The sequence below is a fragment of the Triturus cristatus genome, chromosome 3_1 (assembly GCF_964204655.1).
Source record: "Triturus cristatus chromosome 3_1, aTriCri1.1, whole genome shotgun sequence".
In the NCBI taxonomy this organism is placed as follows: domain Eukaryota; kingdom Metazoa; phylum Chordata; class Amphibia; order Caudata; family Salamandridae; genus Triturus; species Triturus cristatus.
This window is the reverse complement of record NC_140583.1, coordinates 873,804,062-873,818,358: the sequence shown is the minus strand read 5'-3', so window position 1 is coordinate 873,818,358 and position 14,297 is coordinate 873,804,062. Positions and strand designations below refer to the sequence as shown.

The window sequence follows — 14,297 nt, the reverse complement described above, 5'->3', positions numbered from 1 at the left end:
CCTCTCCACCACAACTTGATCCATTACAGATTACACAAGTCAGTTTCCTCTACCTCATTTTCACACAAGTGACACTGACGATGCACAATTACCAGATCCTTGGACCAACCACACAACTGATCCTCCACAGGGCACAGACCCAGATCTTTATCCTGCCAGGCCATCTCCACCTGATAACAATTTGTCTTGCCAACAGCTTATTGCTAGAGCAGCAGAATACCATGGAGAGGAGCTACATAAAGAGTTGTTAGAGGAGGATTTCCTCTTTGACACTCTAGGATCCCATAGGTCTAGTCAGACATTGCCTTTGCTTAAGGATATGTCAAGGCACACAGACGATATTTTTTAAAAATCCTATCCGTGCCATAATCCTTACTCCTAGAGTAGGCAAAAAATATAAATGTTCCCCCACAGATCCTATTTTTATTAAGCGTCAGTTACCACTTGATTCTTTAGTGGTATCAAATGCTAGAAAGAGGGCTACCTCTCAAGCATCTGGGGGGGTGCCCTTTCCCCCAGATAAAGAATCGAAGCTTATCGATGCACAGGCAGCTAACCAATGGCGTATCGCTAATACATAGGGCTTACTAGCTAGATACAATAGAGCCCACTGGAACAAAATGAAACAATTACTTCAGTTTCTCCCAAAGGTGCATAGGACAAAGGCTCAGTATTTAGTCCAGGAGGGCAAACTAATTTCTAGTGCCTCTATCAGATGTGCTCTAGATGCTACTGACACCACAGCTAGAGAAGTAAATATTAGCATCTTACTACAGCGACACGCATGGTTGCAGATATCAGGGTTCAAACCTGAAGTCCAACAATCTATCCTGGCTATACCCTTTGATAAAAAACATCTCTTTGGCCCTCAAGTTGATCTAGCGCTTGAAAAAATGAAAAAGGACACAGATGTAGCAAAATCGATGGGAGCTCTACAATCCCCTTCCAATAGAGGTTCCTTTCGGCGCTCTTTTTATAGGGAAGGGTGCAATTCCACAGGCACTGACCAGAACACTTCCTCCTACAAAGGCAATCCCCAATCCTCTTTTACAAGAGGATTTTTCAGAGGAGGTTATAGAGGAAACAGTCCCATGGGTAGAGGTAAATACAACCCACCAAGCACTTCCCCTTCCTCAAGCAAACAGTGACTTCCCAACAATTCCCTCCGACTATTCCACACCTTTCAGAGCAAGACTTCAAAACTTTCTCCCCATTTGGAAATCAATAACAACCGACAAATGGGTGCTTGGAATTATTCATCATGATTATTGCCTGGAGCTTATCAACAATCCTCCAAACATTCCTCCTCGATCTCACAAAATATCACCAAACCACCACTTCCTTAAACAAGAAGTGCAATCTTCATTACTCAAAGGGGCTGTGGAACCAGCTCCACTTCAGTACCAAGAGTCAGGGGTTTATTCCCTTTACTTTCTCATGCCCATGGTAACTCTTCAACAAGTACTTCCTCTCTTGCAGCAGGGTGACTTTGTCTACTCTAGATCTAAAGGACGCCTACTTTCATATTCCGCTTGATCCAGCTCATCGCAAGTACCTCAGGTTTCTGATGGCAGGCAAACAATACAATGTCAAGGTACTTCCATTTGGCGTCACCCGTCACCACAGCCCCCAGAGTGTTCATCAAATGTCTTGCAGTAGTAGCTGCTCATCTCAGAAGACAAATGTATACAGGTCTTCCCTTACCTGGACGACTGGCTTGTCAAAGCAGGCACTTACCAGAACTGTATTCTACACACTCAGACAACAGTGCACCTACTTCACCAGTTAGGTTTTACAATAAATGCACAAAAGTCTTACCTGTGCCCGGCACAAGTGCAATCTTATCTGGGAGCTTCCCTCAACACCCTCAAAGCTCTAGCTACTTCCAATGTAGCCCGAATTCACAATATTCAGGCCACACTATTACAATTCCAACCCAACTAATCATTACCAGCGAGAGTCTTCATGCACCTGCTGGGAATTATGGCCTCCTGCATTGCAATCGTACCTAATGCAAGGCTTCACATGTGTCCTCTGCAGGAATGTCAAGCGAGTCACTGGAATCAGTCACAGGGTCTGTTACCCAATCTAGTGTTGGTAGACAGCCGCACTCATCTCTCTCTGCAGTGGTGGAACCCTCAAAACTTAGCAGAAGGACGGCCTTTCATAGACCCGATTCCACAGACTATACTTACAACAGACGCATCCATAACAGGTTGGGGTGACCATCTTCAACATTACACAGTACAGGGACTGCGGTTGGACAATCACAAACGTCTCCACATCAACTACCTGGAACTTCTAGCAGTGTTCCTAGCTTTTCTCACCCAACTTGTAGGCAAGACTGTCTCAGTTCACACAGACAACATGACTGCAATGGAATACCTCCAGAAACAGGGAGGGACTCACTCTCTCCAACTGTCGCGCCTTGCACAAAGCATTTGGAATTGGGCAATTGACCACAAAATCTATCACCTAGCAGAACACCTTCCAGAAGTAGACAATCAGATTGCAGACCTGCTCAACAGACGCAGGCAGCAAGTACACAAGTGGGATCTTCACCCCCAAGTTCTTCTTCCCTACTTTCGAAAATGGGGTTTTCTACAGATAGATCTGTTTGCCACAGTACACAACACAAAATGCCCAAGCTTCGCAACCAGGTTCCCACACCCAGCATCCAAGGGCAATGCTCTATGGATGAATTGGTCAGGGATATTTGCTTACGCTTTTCTGCCTCTCCCACTAATTCCATTACTGGTTTGGAGGCTCAGACAAACGTCCCTCACACTGATCTTAATAGCCCCCACATGGGCTTGTCAACCTTGGTACACCACTCTCTTAGAACTCTGTGGTTCCACATCAAAAGCTACATCTCACACCTTGTCTCCTCACTCTGACATCCAAATCCCAGAGAAAAGAACCTAACGATTTGGCTCCTGAAGTCATAGAGTTTGGTTATTTACAACTGCCACCAGACTGTATGAATATTCTCAAAGAGGCTAGAAGACCTACTACTAGAGCATGTTGGGCAGCAAAATATAAACGGTTTGTTGTCTATTGTAACAACAACAATATCAATCCACTTGATGCTTCTGTACAGAACATCATCTGTTATCTGTTGCATTTACAGCAATGTGGACTAGCTTACACATCCATTTGTTTACATCTAGCAGGCATTAACTATACAAGAGCCTTTCTTTCAACTTCACAAAGATAGTGGTTCTTTGCACCAATCCTAAATTTCTCTCTAAAGTAGTTTCTGGTTTTCATATCAATCAATCAGTTGAGTTACCTGTGTTCTTTCCTCAACCTTATTCTGTAGCAGAATGAACCCCACACACACTTAGTGTTAGACGTGCTATACTTTACTGCATAGAAAGAACCAAAGATTTTAGGAAAACAAAGCAACAATTTTTTGCTTTTTCTCCACCTCACAAGGGCAATCCTATATCAAAGTTGGGTATTGCAAGATGGATTGTAAAATGTATCCAAACATGTTATGTTCAAGCAAAGAGAACTTTGTTAGTACCCCCTAGAGTGCATTTTACTCACAAAATAGGGGCTACTATGGCCTTCTTGGGAAATATTCCCTTAGCTGATAATTGTATGGCAGCAACATGATCTACACCGCACACATTCACCAAACACTTTTGTGTAGATGTGTTAGCAAGTCAACAGGCAAATGTAGGCCAAGCAGGACTTACAACTCTATTTCAAACAACTACAACTGCTATAGGTTAGCCACCGCTTTGGCAGTTTACTGCTATATAGCCTATGCAAAGCATGTGATGTACAGCTCACATGCCTCAAAAGGATAATGTTACTTACCCAGTAAGCATCGGTTTTTGGTCTGTAGAGCTGTAGATTCACATGCGCACACCCACCTCCCCGGTCTCCTGTAGTAGTTGTAGTTCTTAATTCACATTCATACGCATGGATATCTCTATTCTACACATACTACTCCATTCTCACCTTCTACGGGAAAACAATCTAACAATGGAGTCGATCCCCATGCGCACTATCACCGAATGGAGGAGTCACCTACCTCATGACTGGAAAGACTTCTTTGAACAAAAACTTGCAAACATCCAGACCCAACACTAGATGGCAGGAGCATGCAAATCATGTGAATCTACAGCTGTACATGCCAAGAACAGATGCTTACTAGGTAAGTAACATTATCCTTCTTTATCCTTTTTTTGATGGTATGACATTTGTCCTTCCAGTGCTAACATTCATGAATTATTATTTTTATTTTGCTCTCTTCCCCTCCATTTAGATTCACATCATTCTTCCAACCCCACCCTCTCTGTTGCTGCCCCACACCTTAGCTTGTCCATTGATTACCACACCATATCGCTTTTTTTTTCTCTCTCCTACACTCTTCCATTGCATATCTGACCCAAACTGCTTAACACCACTCGTCAGTAGTGTTGACTTGCTTTGTCCAATACCCAATTCCCCCCTTGCTCTCCCACTGCTTTTTAGGAGGTCTAACAGTTGAAATTTGGACTGGGTTGCTCTATAGACACATTTTATTTTTTTTGATGGGTGGCTGCCATCTTGGAACAATAAATTTGAAACAGCCAAAATGGCTGCATTACGACATTATCTTGTGGGGGTGACATGCACAGAAGTCATCATGCTGGTGCCATAATGGCTTCTTCGTCATAGTGCTATGTGCGAATTTTGAGGGCTTTTTGCCAATGCTGTTCTACATTGCATACTGCTTTATAAATGCCGGCAGTGATGGCTCATTAAAATTATTGCCTGGCACTAGGTTTTTTGGGCTGTGGGGGTTATTGTGTGCATACAGGAAAGTAGGCGGGTAGTTTCTGCAAATTATTAAATCTCCCCCATCCTTAAGAGTATTAATGAAGAGGCTGGTTGTAATCCTGACTTTAGAACTTGACCAAATATATAATCATTTTATATCCCCTTTCCTCAAATTTAAAAGACTTGAATGTAGTCAATTTGCAATTGTCTAAACAATTGTGATGTTCAAAAATCAGGACTTGGTTAGAATGTCCCTTTTGTGTGTCATGTATTAATTGCACCAACGCCTTGCACAATACTGTTAAGCACCTCATGTTTGAGATGCTTCATCTGTAATCCCAATATTTTCTGTAAACGCTGTGCTGCTTTATGTGACTACATTTGCGGCTGGAAAAAAAATGTTGCATTGCCAGTGGCAATGCCAAGTAAATCCCTAGCCGTTCTTTGTTCTTTCTTTTCTGCCTCTCGCTCACACAAACACACACTCTTTAACATTCTCTTCTTTCTTCCCTCTGCATCCCTGTTCCTTGTTTTTACTTTCCGTTCCCTCTTTTTTCCCCTCCCTTGCCCCCTTTCTCCCTCCCTTTGACTCTCACACTCGTAGACTGAGACATGCAAGTATATTTTTGAGATGGGTTTTCAGCAGTACCGTGACCAGGCAGAATGTTTTTAATGTATGCCAATCCAAGACACCTTTGCTCATTTGATATATACAGGACAATCACTGTTGGAGGTTAAGATATGACCTCTGCATCTTGAAGTAAAAGGTTCATAACATTGTGCCAGTACATTTTGTGTCACTGCAGATCCTCCATTACTCGATTGCTAAACATAGTTTTAAAAAATTGAATACCATTGACCTACAGTGCAGATATAGTCATATGTGTCTCATGAACTAAACATCAGGGAATATTGCTTCATGTATGTTAAAGGTATTTTAGTGTGGTTGTACTATTGATGACTTGCACAGCTCTATGTAATTTTGCAGAATAAAAAAACCTTTGCATAATAAATGTATAGATCGTATATCCTAATACGAGGTACTGAAAGACATTCAAGCCCATTTTCCCTAATCTATTTTTTAGAGGTGAAGTTAATGAGAACAAGGCCGAAAATGAAAAAAGTCCAGTCCAAAGTAAAGAAATTAAAACATCAGAGCAGAAGCAAATATCTGCAAGCCCAAACCGAAGAGCTGAAAAGGTAAAGAAACCTAAGGAACATAAATCGATCAGTAAAGACCGAGAACACAGGAGGCAAACAGAAAAGGAAGAGCTGCATAACAAAAGCAAAGTGAAGAAAAGAGCCAGGTCAAAAAGCCGAAGTAATAGCCAAGAAAATATGAAAAGTAAGGCTAGCGAATCCAAGCATAGCCGACATGAGGACAAGAGAATGAAATCAAAAAGTAAAGACCGAGATCACGAAAGAGGTAAAGAAAAAGAAAAGCACTCTGATGGCAAAGTGAGAGAAAGGGAAAGCAGTAAAAGTAAGGAGAGGTCAAAACGAGCTAGCTCTAAAAGCAATGAGCGGAATTGTAAAAAGAACAGGGAACCAGAGAAGGAAAAACGTGGTAGGTCGAGAAGCAAGGAGAGAGAATCAACAAAAGTAAAGCATAGTTCCAACAGCAGAGTCACTGAGCCCAGCAAAAGCAGTGACAAAGGGAAAAGAGCCAGATCCAGGAGCAAAGAACAAGACAAAAGTAAGGATCAGCCAAAAAATAGAGAGAGGTTTAGGTCAAGAAGTAAGGAAAGGCATCACAGCAGAGACCAGGCAAAAAACAAGGAATCTGTTCAGCTGAAAAGTAAGGAACGGGGAAGAAGTAGAAGCAAGGAACATTCAAATAAGACAAAAGCCCGGTCAAAAAGCAAGGAGCACGAACCAAGCAAAAGTAAAGGCCAGCCAAAAAACAAAGAAAAGAACTATTCAGAAAGTAAAGAACGAGAACGCAGTAGAAGTAAAGATCAGGTGACAAGCAAGGAGAGTACCCATACAAGTAGAAGTAAAGACCACACAAACAAAAAGGATGGGGCTAGGCCAAGAAGTAAAGAACGAAGAAGTAAAGAACGAGAAAAAAGTAGGAGTAAGGATCATCAAAAAATCAAAGAGAGGGCAAAGTCGAAAAGTAAGGAACGAGGACGAAGCAGAAGTAAAGAACTACGAAAAAGCAAGGAGAAAGCCAAATCTAAAAGTAAGGAACGAGCACGGAGTATAAGCAAGGATGACCTAAAAAATGGTAAAAGGACCCGATCCAAAAGTAAGGACCGAGAGCGAAGTAAAAGTAAAGATCAGCAAAAACACAAAGATACTGAAACAAAAAGAAAAGATCGGTCAAGAAGCAGGAACAGGAAAATATCACCAGAAAAGTGCACCATTAAAGAGAATAGAAGAAGGTTTCACTCTGAAAGCCCGGAAAGTCAAAAACGTAGCAAAGAAAGTAGTCAAAAAAAAGACACTGTATGTCCTCCTGAAAAAAATGACACAGAAAGTCAAACGTTACAGCCTTCTATAGGCTTGGATAGTATTGACCCTGTAAATACAGAGAAAAACCACATACAGGGCGCATGTTTAGACTCTCAAAATAAGCAAAGTAGCATTGAGAGAGACATCCAATCATCTTCACAGTGGAATATGGAGAGAGATGAAACCAGGTCACCGGACAAAGATATGTACATAATATCCAAGAGCCATGAGAGCGAGCAGAGCCAAGATCTTCCGAAGGATTGTGCAGCTAGTCCTACATCAGATGGTGAAGGAAGTGGTTGAGCTAATTTTACAGACTTATGTGCTCTCCATGTCTCTCCATAGGTTAGAGGTTTGGGAACACAATTGAAGAACATTCATTTTGTATGTGGACTTTTGTTTCATTTCTTTTCGATAATTTTCAGTCTGGATGGAGCATTTGTACTGCTGCGGTTTTAATAAACTTGATCTGAGAAATTATTTACATGTTAAGCGTGTTAAAGACTTGGTCGTTTCTGTGTGTTGCACAGTCAAAGGGTTACTGTTGAGGCTGTATTTTAATTTTCAGGCTCTTTTGCCCTTTGAAGCAAATGCCATGTATAAAAGATACTTTTTTGTGGAAATATCAGAGTATCTTTCTTAAATTGAAAATATATTTTCTTAAGCATTCTTGTTTGAAGGTCTCTCCTGTTTTTGTGGTGTTCCAATCGTGTTTACGATCACAGGGTGCATAGAGTTATTATTAAATTTTTGAAAGTTTTTATTCAAAATTTTAATTTCCCATAAGGCTTTGATTATTTTGTTTTTATACAAATCGGGTAGTTGTTCAGGGTCATCATTTTGAATGTTAATAAAGTCGGAGGCGTGGCTGAAAAAAGGATTGGTGCATTAGAGGGCAGTTAAACATGAAAGTTTGTTGGCAATTATTGAGCAAGTGCTTCGGATTTGATAAGTATTTTCGCCTTTAACTCTAAATAGAAGAAAACATAAAAGTTATCTTCCCAAATAGTAATCCCAGTTTAGAGGGTGAACAGTTCTATATTATCCAGGAAAGTAATGCACTATCTTGTACATAGTCTGCCACGTAGATAAAAAGCATGCCAATAGTTTGCACCAGTGCACAGAGCCATACGGGTCATTATGGTTTAGTCAGTTTTACGATATGTATTTGGTAGGGTGGAAAGTCCTGGTTTTCCAATGGCAAATATGCATTAACCTGAGACCTATACTGTAGTTTATTGCCTAGGGTATGGTGTTTTCCTTAAACAGGAAAGGGCGCCGAGCTGAAAATGACTTGAGTGGTTACTAACCAAATATCACAGGACCCAATTCATATAGATATCTGCTCTCCCACATTTCCCCTAGGTACGCACATAACCTAATGTATGAATGTAAATCCACTGTATTTGTACGTTAATGTGAATGGATTTGCTCACATAGAAAATGTTTTCTGTATATTGCACATGGGGTTTTGATTTGTGGGCTTTTCAGGGTGTGGTGAAATTCTCCAAACCACAAGTTTGTGGGTATTCACAAACTAGTACATTTACTCCTAATTTGTAGGAGTAGATCTATTTTAAGGATGAAAATGGCTGGTGAACTGCTCCCAAACTGGTCAGTCTGAACAAGGAATTTCTTCATAAGGCAAACATATTGAAATCAAAAAAATTCCAGAAAAGCTAAAGCACTTGATCGTGACATTTCGTCTGAAAATAATTAAGCATGCTACTACTCCTGGGAATTCCTCAACAGTCAGAGGTCAACATGAATAGTTTTGGATCCTTTCACAACCTCAAAACAGACGTAAATCTACAGGTGTACATTTCCAACTATTTTTGTGATTTAACCTGGCGGTGTTAAATGCCCTTCACGTGCAAACACAAAGTCACCTCCAATTTACCAGTCGCAGCTGCTCGCTAAACATTTCCTCTTAACTCCAGTGAGAACAACTGTACCATAATGGGTAGCAATTTGCTGATGCTCTGAATTAATGTTGACAGAATATGTAGCTGATCTTTCAATATCACCCTGAAGGTGACAAGGTCTTTGTTAATATATTGGGTATTGTTAATTATTCCACTGATTGAGCATAACATTTGACTCCGTAAATGAGAGAAGTAGTGATTATGTTGGACATGCAGAGGCATAAAGTATTTAAACAGCCCAGTAAATGTAATTGAAGTTTAAGCTATCCACACGTCCATGAGGCTGTACAATGTTGGTGCACTGGGTAAAGCTTTCTGGAAAAATTGAAGCCCAAATGTCACTGGTGTGTGCTAATGTGGCCACATTTTCTTCAATTAATGTATTTTTTAACGATAGCTAGGGCGTTTAAGGTGTGTGCAGCCTATTTGATACCCAGCTATTTGCTTGGCTGTCCTGTTGCTTTTTTGTTGTAACAATATTTATGGGGCTGACAGTTTTTAGATAACAATTGTCCCTGGGTGAACTTTTGTGTTATGCTAAAATATGCTATTATGCTCTCCTTTGTCCTCAAACTAGTTCTTTGCATCCACCATTAGGCTAGCTCAACGATTGTTCATCCATTTGGTGGAGTTGCACTAATGTTTGATTTCTCAGTATGTTACCCGACAGATTGTAAACTTAACCTCCAGAACTGTCAACCTGCTTTGAGATTCTGCTTGTGTCCATTGAGGCACTTCACTAGCATGGAACTATGGGCCCTTTCCGTGGATGTTGATTTTGAGTACCTCTTCAAATTGTGCCCTCTGGGGTACTATTTAAAAAAGCACGCTGATTGTTCTTTCTACGTGGAACAGAGTAGACATACAATCGGATTGTGTTGCAGTAATAAAAATGTATACATTTTATAACAAGCACATATCGCATGATTTCAATTCACAAACATTTAGCAGCAAGTAGGTGGGATTTACTGTTGAAGTACTCCTGAATTCAGGAGTCCACCAGGATTACGCAATGAGTAAGTCACAGCACAATTGCTTGTGAATGGTCCCACTATTGCTATGTTTATATATTGATGGTTCCATTTCACAGGTACACATAGCATACACCTTCAAATCTCTAAAAACTATAAATGGGTGGTGTGGCTGGGTGAGTTACTTAAACAGTTATATATTACACATGCATTAAATCGGTTAATTGTAGTTGTTACATAATCCTGAGTGGAATGTCCCTAAGGTAATTAATTTGTCTGTTCCTCATGAAGAACTATAATAGTTATGCAAAACAGGATGTATTTTCATGCAGGATGGGTTTGATGTATAGCTTTGTTCTCGTATGCAAACCAGTTAATATTCTACCAAGCATTTTGTTGTATTAATGTTCAATACAGTAAGGCTATTGAGTAGCTTTTAGATTCCCAGATGTGGAGTTTTAAAATCAGCAGTATGTTCTGAACAACACCGCTTCAATGTGTGATCTCGGATTAGCCCCAAGGACTCCTTTTCAATCTGCCTACATTTTTGTCCCTGATTGCACTGTTCATCCCTATCTGAAGACTTTGCAGCTCGCACCTGCCTGCTCTTGGTGATTGTGAATTGATCTCCTAAATCTGACTTCACTAGGTTTGTCCTGTTGCATGGCTGTGTCTCCTGTCGTATTCAAGTAATCAAATCTAAACGTGCTGAATTGTGGCAAGTAAGATATTGATACATTTTTTTTCCTTTAAATATTGGTTCCCACTTTCAAAAATGTTATGAAAACTCTAAAACCTTTTTCGGGATTTATTCTTCAAATGTATTCTCAGACCTTCCAGATGTTGTGTATGTTGTTCCTTCAATACATCACTTGATACAATTTAATCTCTGTGCCAGTCCCATGGAGGAATGTTACATCCTCAAATACCCACTTGGGAAAAATTTGTGGTCCAGTGGCAAAATGAATTTGTATTAGCTTACTTTGACAGATCGCCATATCTCCAAAATGATCTCTGATGGTGAAGAGGTATGTTTTAAAACTTCCAGTATTATGTGTTTAAACAACTTTCCCTAAAGAAAATCTTTATTGTAACTGATGTGTACTTTTGCCTTTGACTTTTAAGGAACAGTCATTTATTGCCTGTGTTCTCCCTTGACCATAGCCAAGAATATATTAGCTTCAATGTATGGGTGCCCCTTATATTTTGTAGCTGCATATTTTACCGTTTGTTACAGGTGTATGTCTACAATTGTTGTCTAATCAATTAACATGTAGTTTTCGTTGCCTCTATCTGCTACAAATATTTCCCATATAATTGTTAAACTAACTCCATGATGTTTTATATTTTGACATCTACATTTCCTTAAGAGAATCTGACAAGTGACGAAATATATTTTCCCCAAAAAATAAAGGGCCTGATTACAAGGCACTTGTTAAATTGTGTTTTTCCTCATGAATCACAATTACAAATGATACCATTTTTGTCACACTTGGTAATTACCAGGTGTGATAAAGATGTTGTTTTTGTTAAATTTCAGCAGGTAAAACCATAAGGTGTTTTAGAAGGGGAGAAGGCCTAGTGATTACCTGGGCATCGGAATTTTGGTGCACCAAGCACTAAACTCCACAAGATATTCCCCAGAAATGTAGAATATGCGTCTATTGTTGTATCTGACAAATTCCAAACACCTTGGTGTCTGATCTTCATGAGATGTGACGATTATCGCATATGACAGAGACTACTTGTAATCATGCTGAGTGACATCTTTTTTCACGTGTTTGTGGAAATAGCAGTTTTTCTAAATGGTACCCACTCTGCTGCATTTAAGCTCTATATGACCAGGTCAGCAGCAGCAGCCAGCAAAGCAATCCAAACCTAAAAAATATAGCAAAATGGCTGTTCTTGTGTTTAATATAGCAGATTTTTCTTAACATTGTGTATTTTTTTAATCCTACAATTGATTGCGATACACATTTGTATAGCCAGGCTTTCTGGTACTCGTAACTGGAACGTCTCTAAAATGGTTTAGGTAGTCTTGCATGTTGTCCGATTATTCTTGTAGGAAGGCAAAATCTTATTACTTTATCATAATCCTTGTAATGAAAAGCTCAAACAAGACACTATCATATAATAAGTGTTTTGTTGTTTACTTTAAACTTCCCTGCTAGCCTTGTAAGTTTTACAACATGCTGCTCAATTTTAGCCAGGCTACTTTCTAGTAATAATATTTGTATGATCTGAGGCACTGCAATGGTGCAAATTCTTTATTTTGTGTTCCCTAACTTGTTGTTGATACAAATTTCTATTATATCCCTCGATGCTAGTCACCTTTGTGTTTGCTCACAGTTGAAGGGATCTATAGCTTGTGTTTCAAAGTTTAAGAGGTTAAATTTAAGTTGTCTGTAGCTGATAAAGTAAAATTTAAATATTCCTGAAAAAGCGAAACCATTTTATCATCACTCATTCTGCAACACGATATGCATTGTAACCCACCAAATAAAAATATTCCTATTATAGCTTGTTTTTTGTTTATTTTATTACTACCTGATATACCTTATTGTGGAATACATTTGTATTTTTACCCTAGAAAATTCCAGTGAGTAGATTGTTCAATTACTGGTGCTTGTGTTTGCTGATAAAACTAACATTTCAGAGAATGAATAATTAAGAAACTTGAACTTGATTAACTAGCTGCCCATCTCTTGCTATGCTTATTTCTAGTCTAGTGTAGCCTACATGTATGAGTAAATCTATGATTACTGGTTTAAACTGTAGAATCGGGTCTACCCTCTTTAATTCTTTGTTTTAAGGGGCTTTTTTACGGAGTCAAAACGTTTGCTCACACACTCACTCTGAACAAATTCCCAACTTGAAGCTAGACCCGTCTGAATATTTCCATTAAAGACAATATAGAATTCTGCAAATAGCAGCCATTACTTAATCTAGTGTTTTGAATACCCAAGGTGTAAAGAGACCTGCTAGCAGATACATTAAAACCATAAGTATATATGGATACAGAAGAGGAGGAGATACAACTAAACCCACCAGAATTATTCTGTGACCAATTAATTGAATCAAATATTTTTCTTAAGAATTACTTGATATGGTTATCCTAGTCTCCATACATATTGTTTTATTAATTTCATATATTGCATACACAGCCAACACGTGAATCGAAATTTGCCTAGCATAGTAACGGTAAGTTTCAATTCTTTTAAGGACACAGAGGCGAGGATTATGCTTTTCTTTCTTCACTTTATTGTCTATTCCAATTTTTCAGCAGCCACAAAAGTAGTAAAAAAGATTTTATCCCAACAACATGGGGAGAAAAGATCATTTAAAGCCAAGAAAAAAGCAACAAGTCTGCATCCAGACTACAAATCCCATGAGTCCATAGGGCATAACACAACACTAGTCCTTTCACAGTGTCCATATCATATAGAAGGTTCCTCCATCTTAGGTGTCCTTTCCTCTTTCTTCGCGGGAGTATCCCACATCGTCACTGGTCCTGTTTGGAACCATCATTCTCTGAAACAGAGAGACAACGTAAGATTCTCCGAGATTAAACCTTCTGGTAAACTCTCAAACATAGCCTTGCTTAAGGAGAAACATAGACACTCCCAAAAGACCAAAGATAGCATACAACAGGAATGAAAACTGGTTACGTACACCCATACGGGTGGGTTTACACAAGATTGTGCCCTGGGAGGGATAATCCTCGTCTCCGTGTCCTTAATAGAATTTAAACTTACCGTTACTATGCTAGGCAAATTTCAATTCTATGTCAGGACCGGAGGCTCCGATTATGCTAGTTCAAGGCTTACTTACCACCAACTGGGCAACATCCACAACTGGTTTGAAATATAACCGCTTAAAGGTGGATTCCGAAGACCAATCCGCAGCGTGCATTAAGTCCTCCAAACGGGCTCCCAGGGAAAAAGCTTTAGAAGCCATTGCACCCCTGGCTGAATGAGCTCCGAATTGCTTTGTGTCAATACCCGACTCTTGCATGACCCAACGCACCCACCTGGCTATGGTGGGGGAAGAGACTGCCTTGTGCGGTTTTCTTAAGGCAATAAGGAGTTGGCGCAAATTGCAGTGCACTACACAGCTTGGGGACATCCGAAAAGGCTGGATACGAGATCTTTCTCGAAGAAGACTTAGT

General features: G+C 39.7%; 1 protein-coding gene across 2 annotated transcripts in view; it reads left to right on the top strand.

Annotated features, from left to right (window-relative positions):
• The window catches only part of PPIG (peptidylprolyl isomerase G), a 270,573-nt gene extending 257,927 nt beyond the window's left edge, over positions 1-12,646 (top strand). For both annotated transcript variants that reach the window (XM_085645353.1, XM_085645352.1), the window contains exon 13: positions 5,862-12,646. In XM_085645353.1, coding sequence (XP_085501479.1) covers positions 5,862-7,536 — 1,675 coding nt within the window. In that variant the 3' untranslated portion in view covers positions 7,537-12,646. The remainder of the gene's footprint in view (positions 1-5,861) is intronic.
• The last annotated feature ends 1,651 nt before the right edge of the window (positions 12,647-14,297 follow it).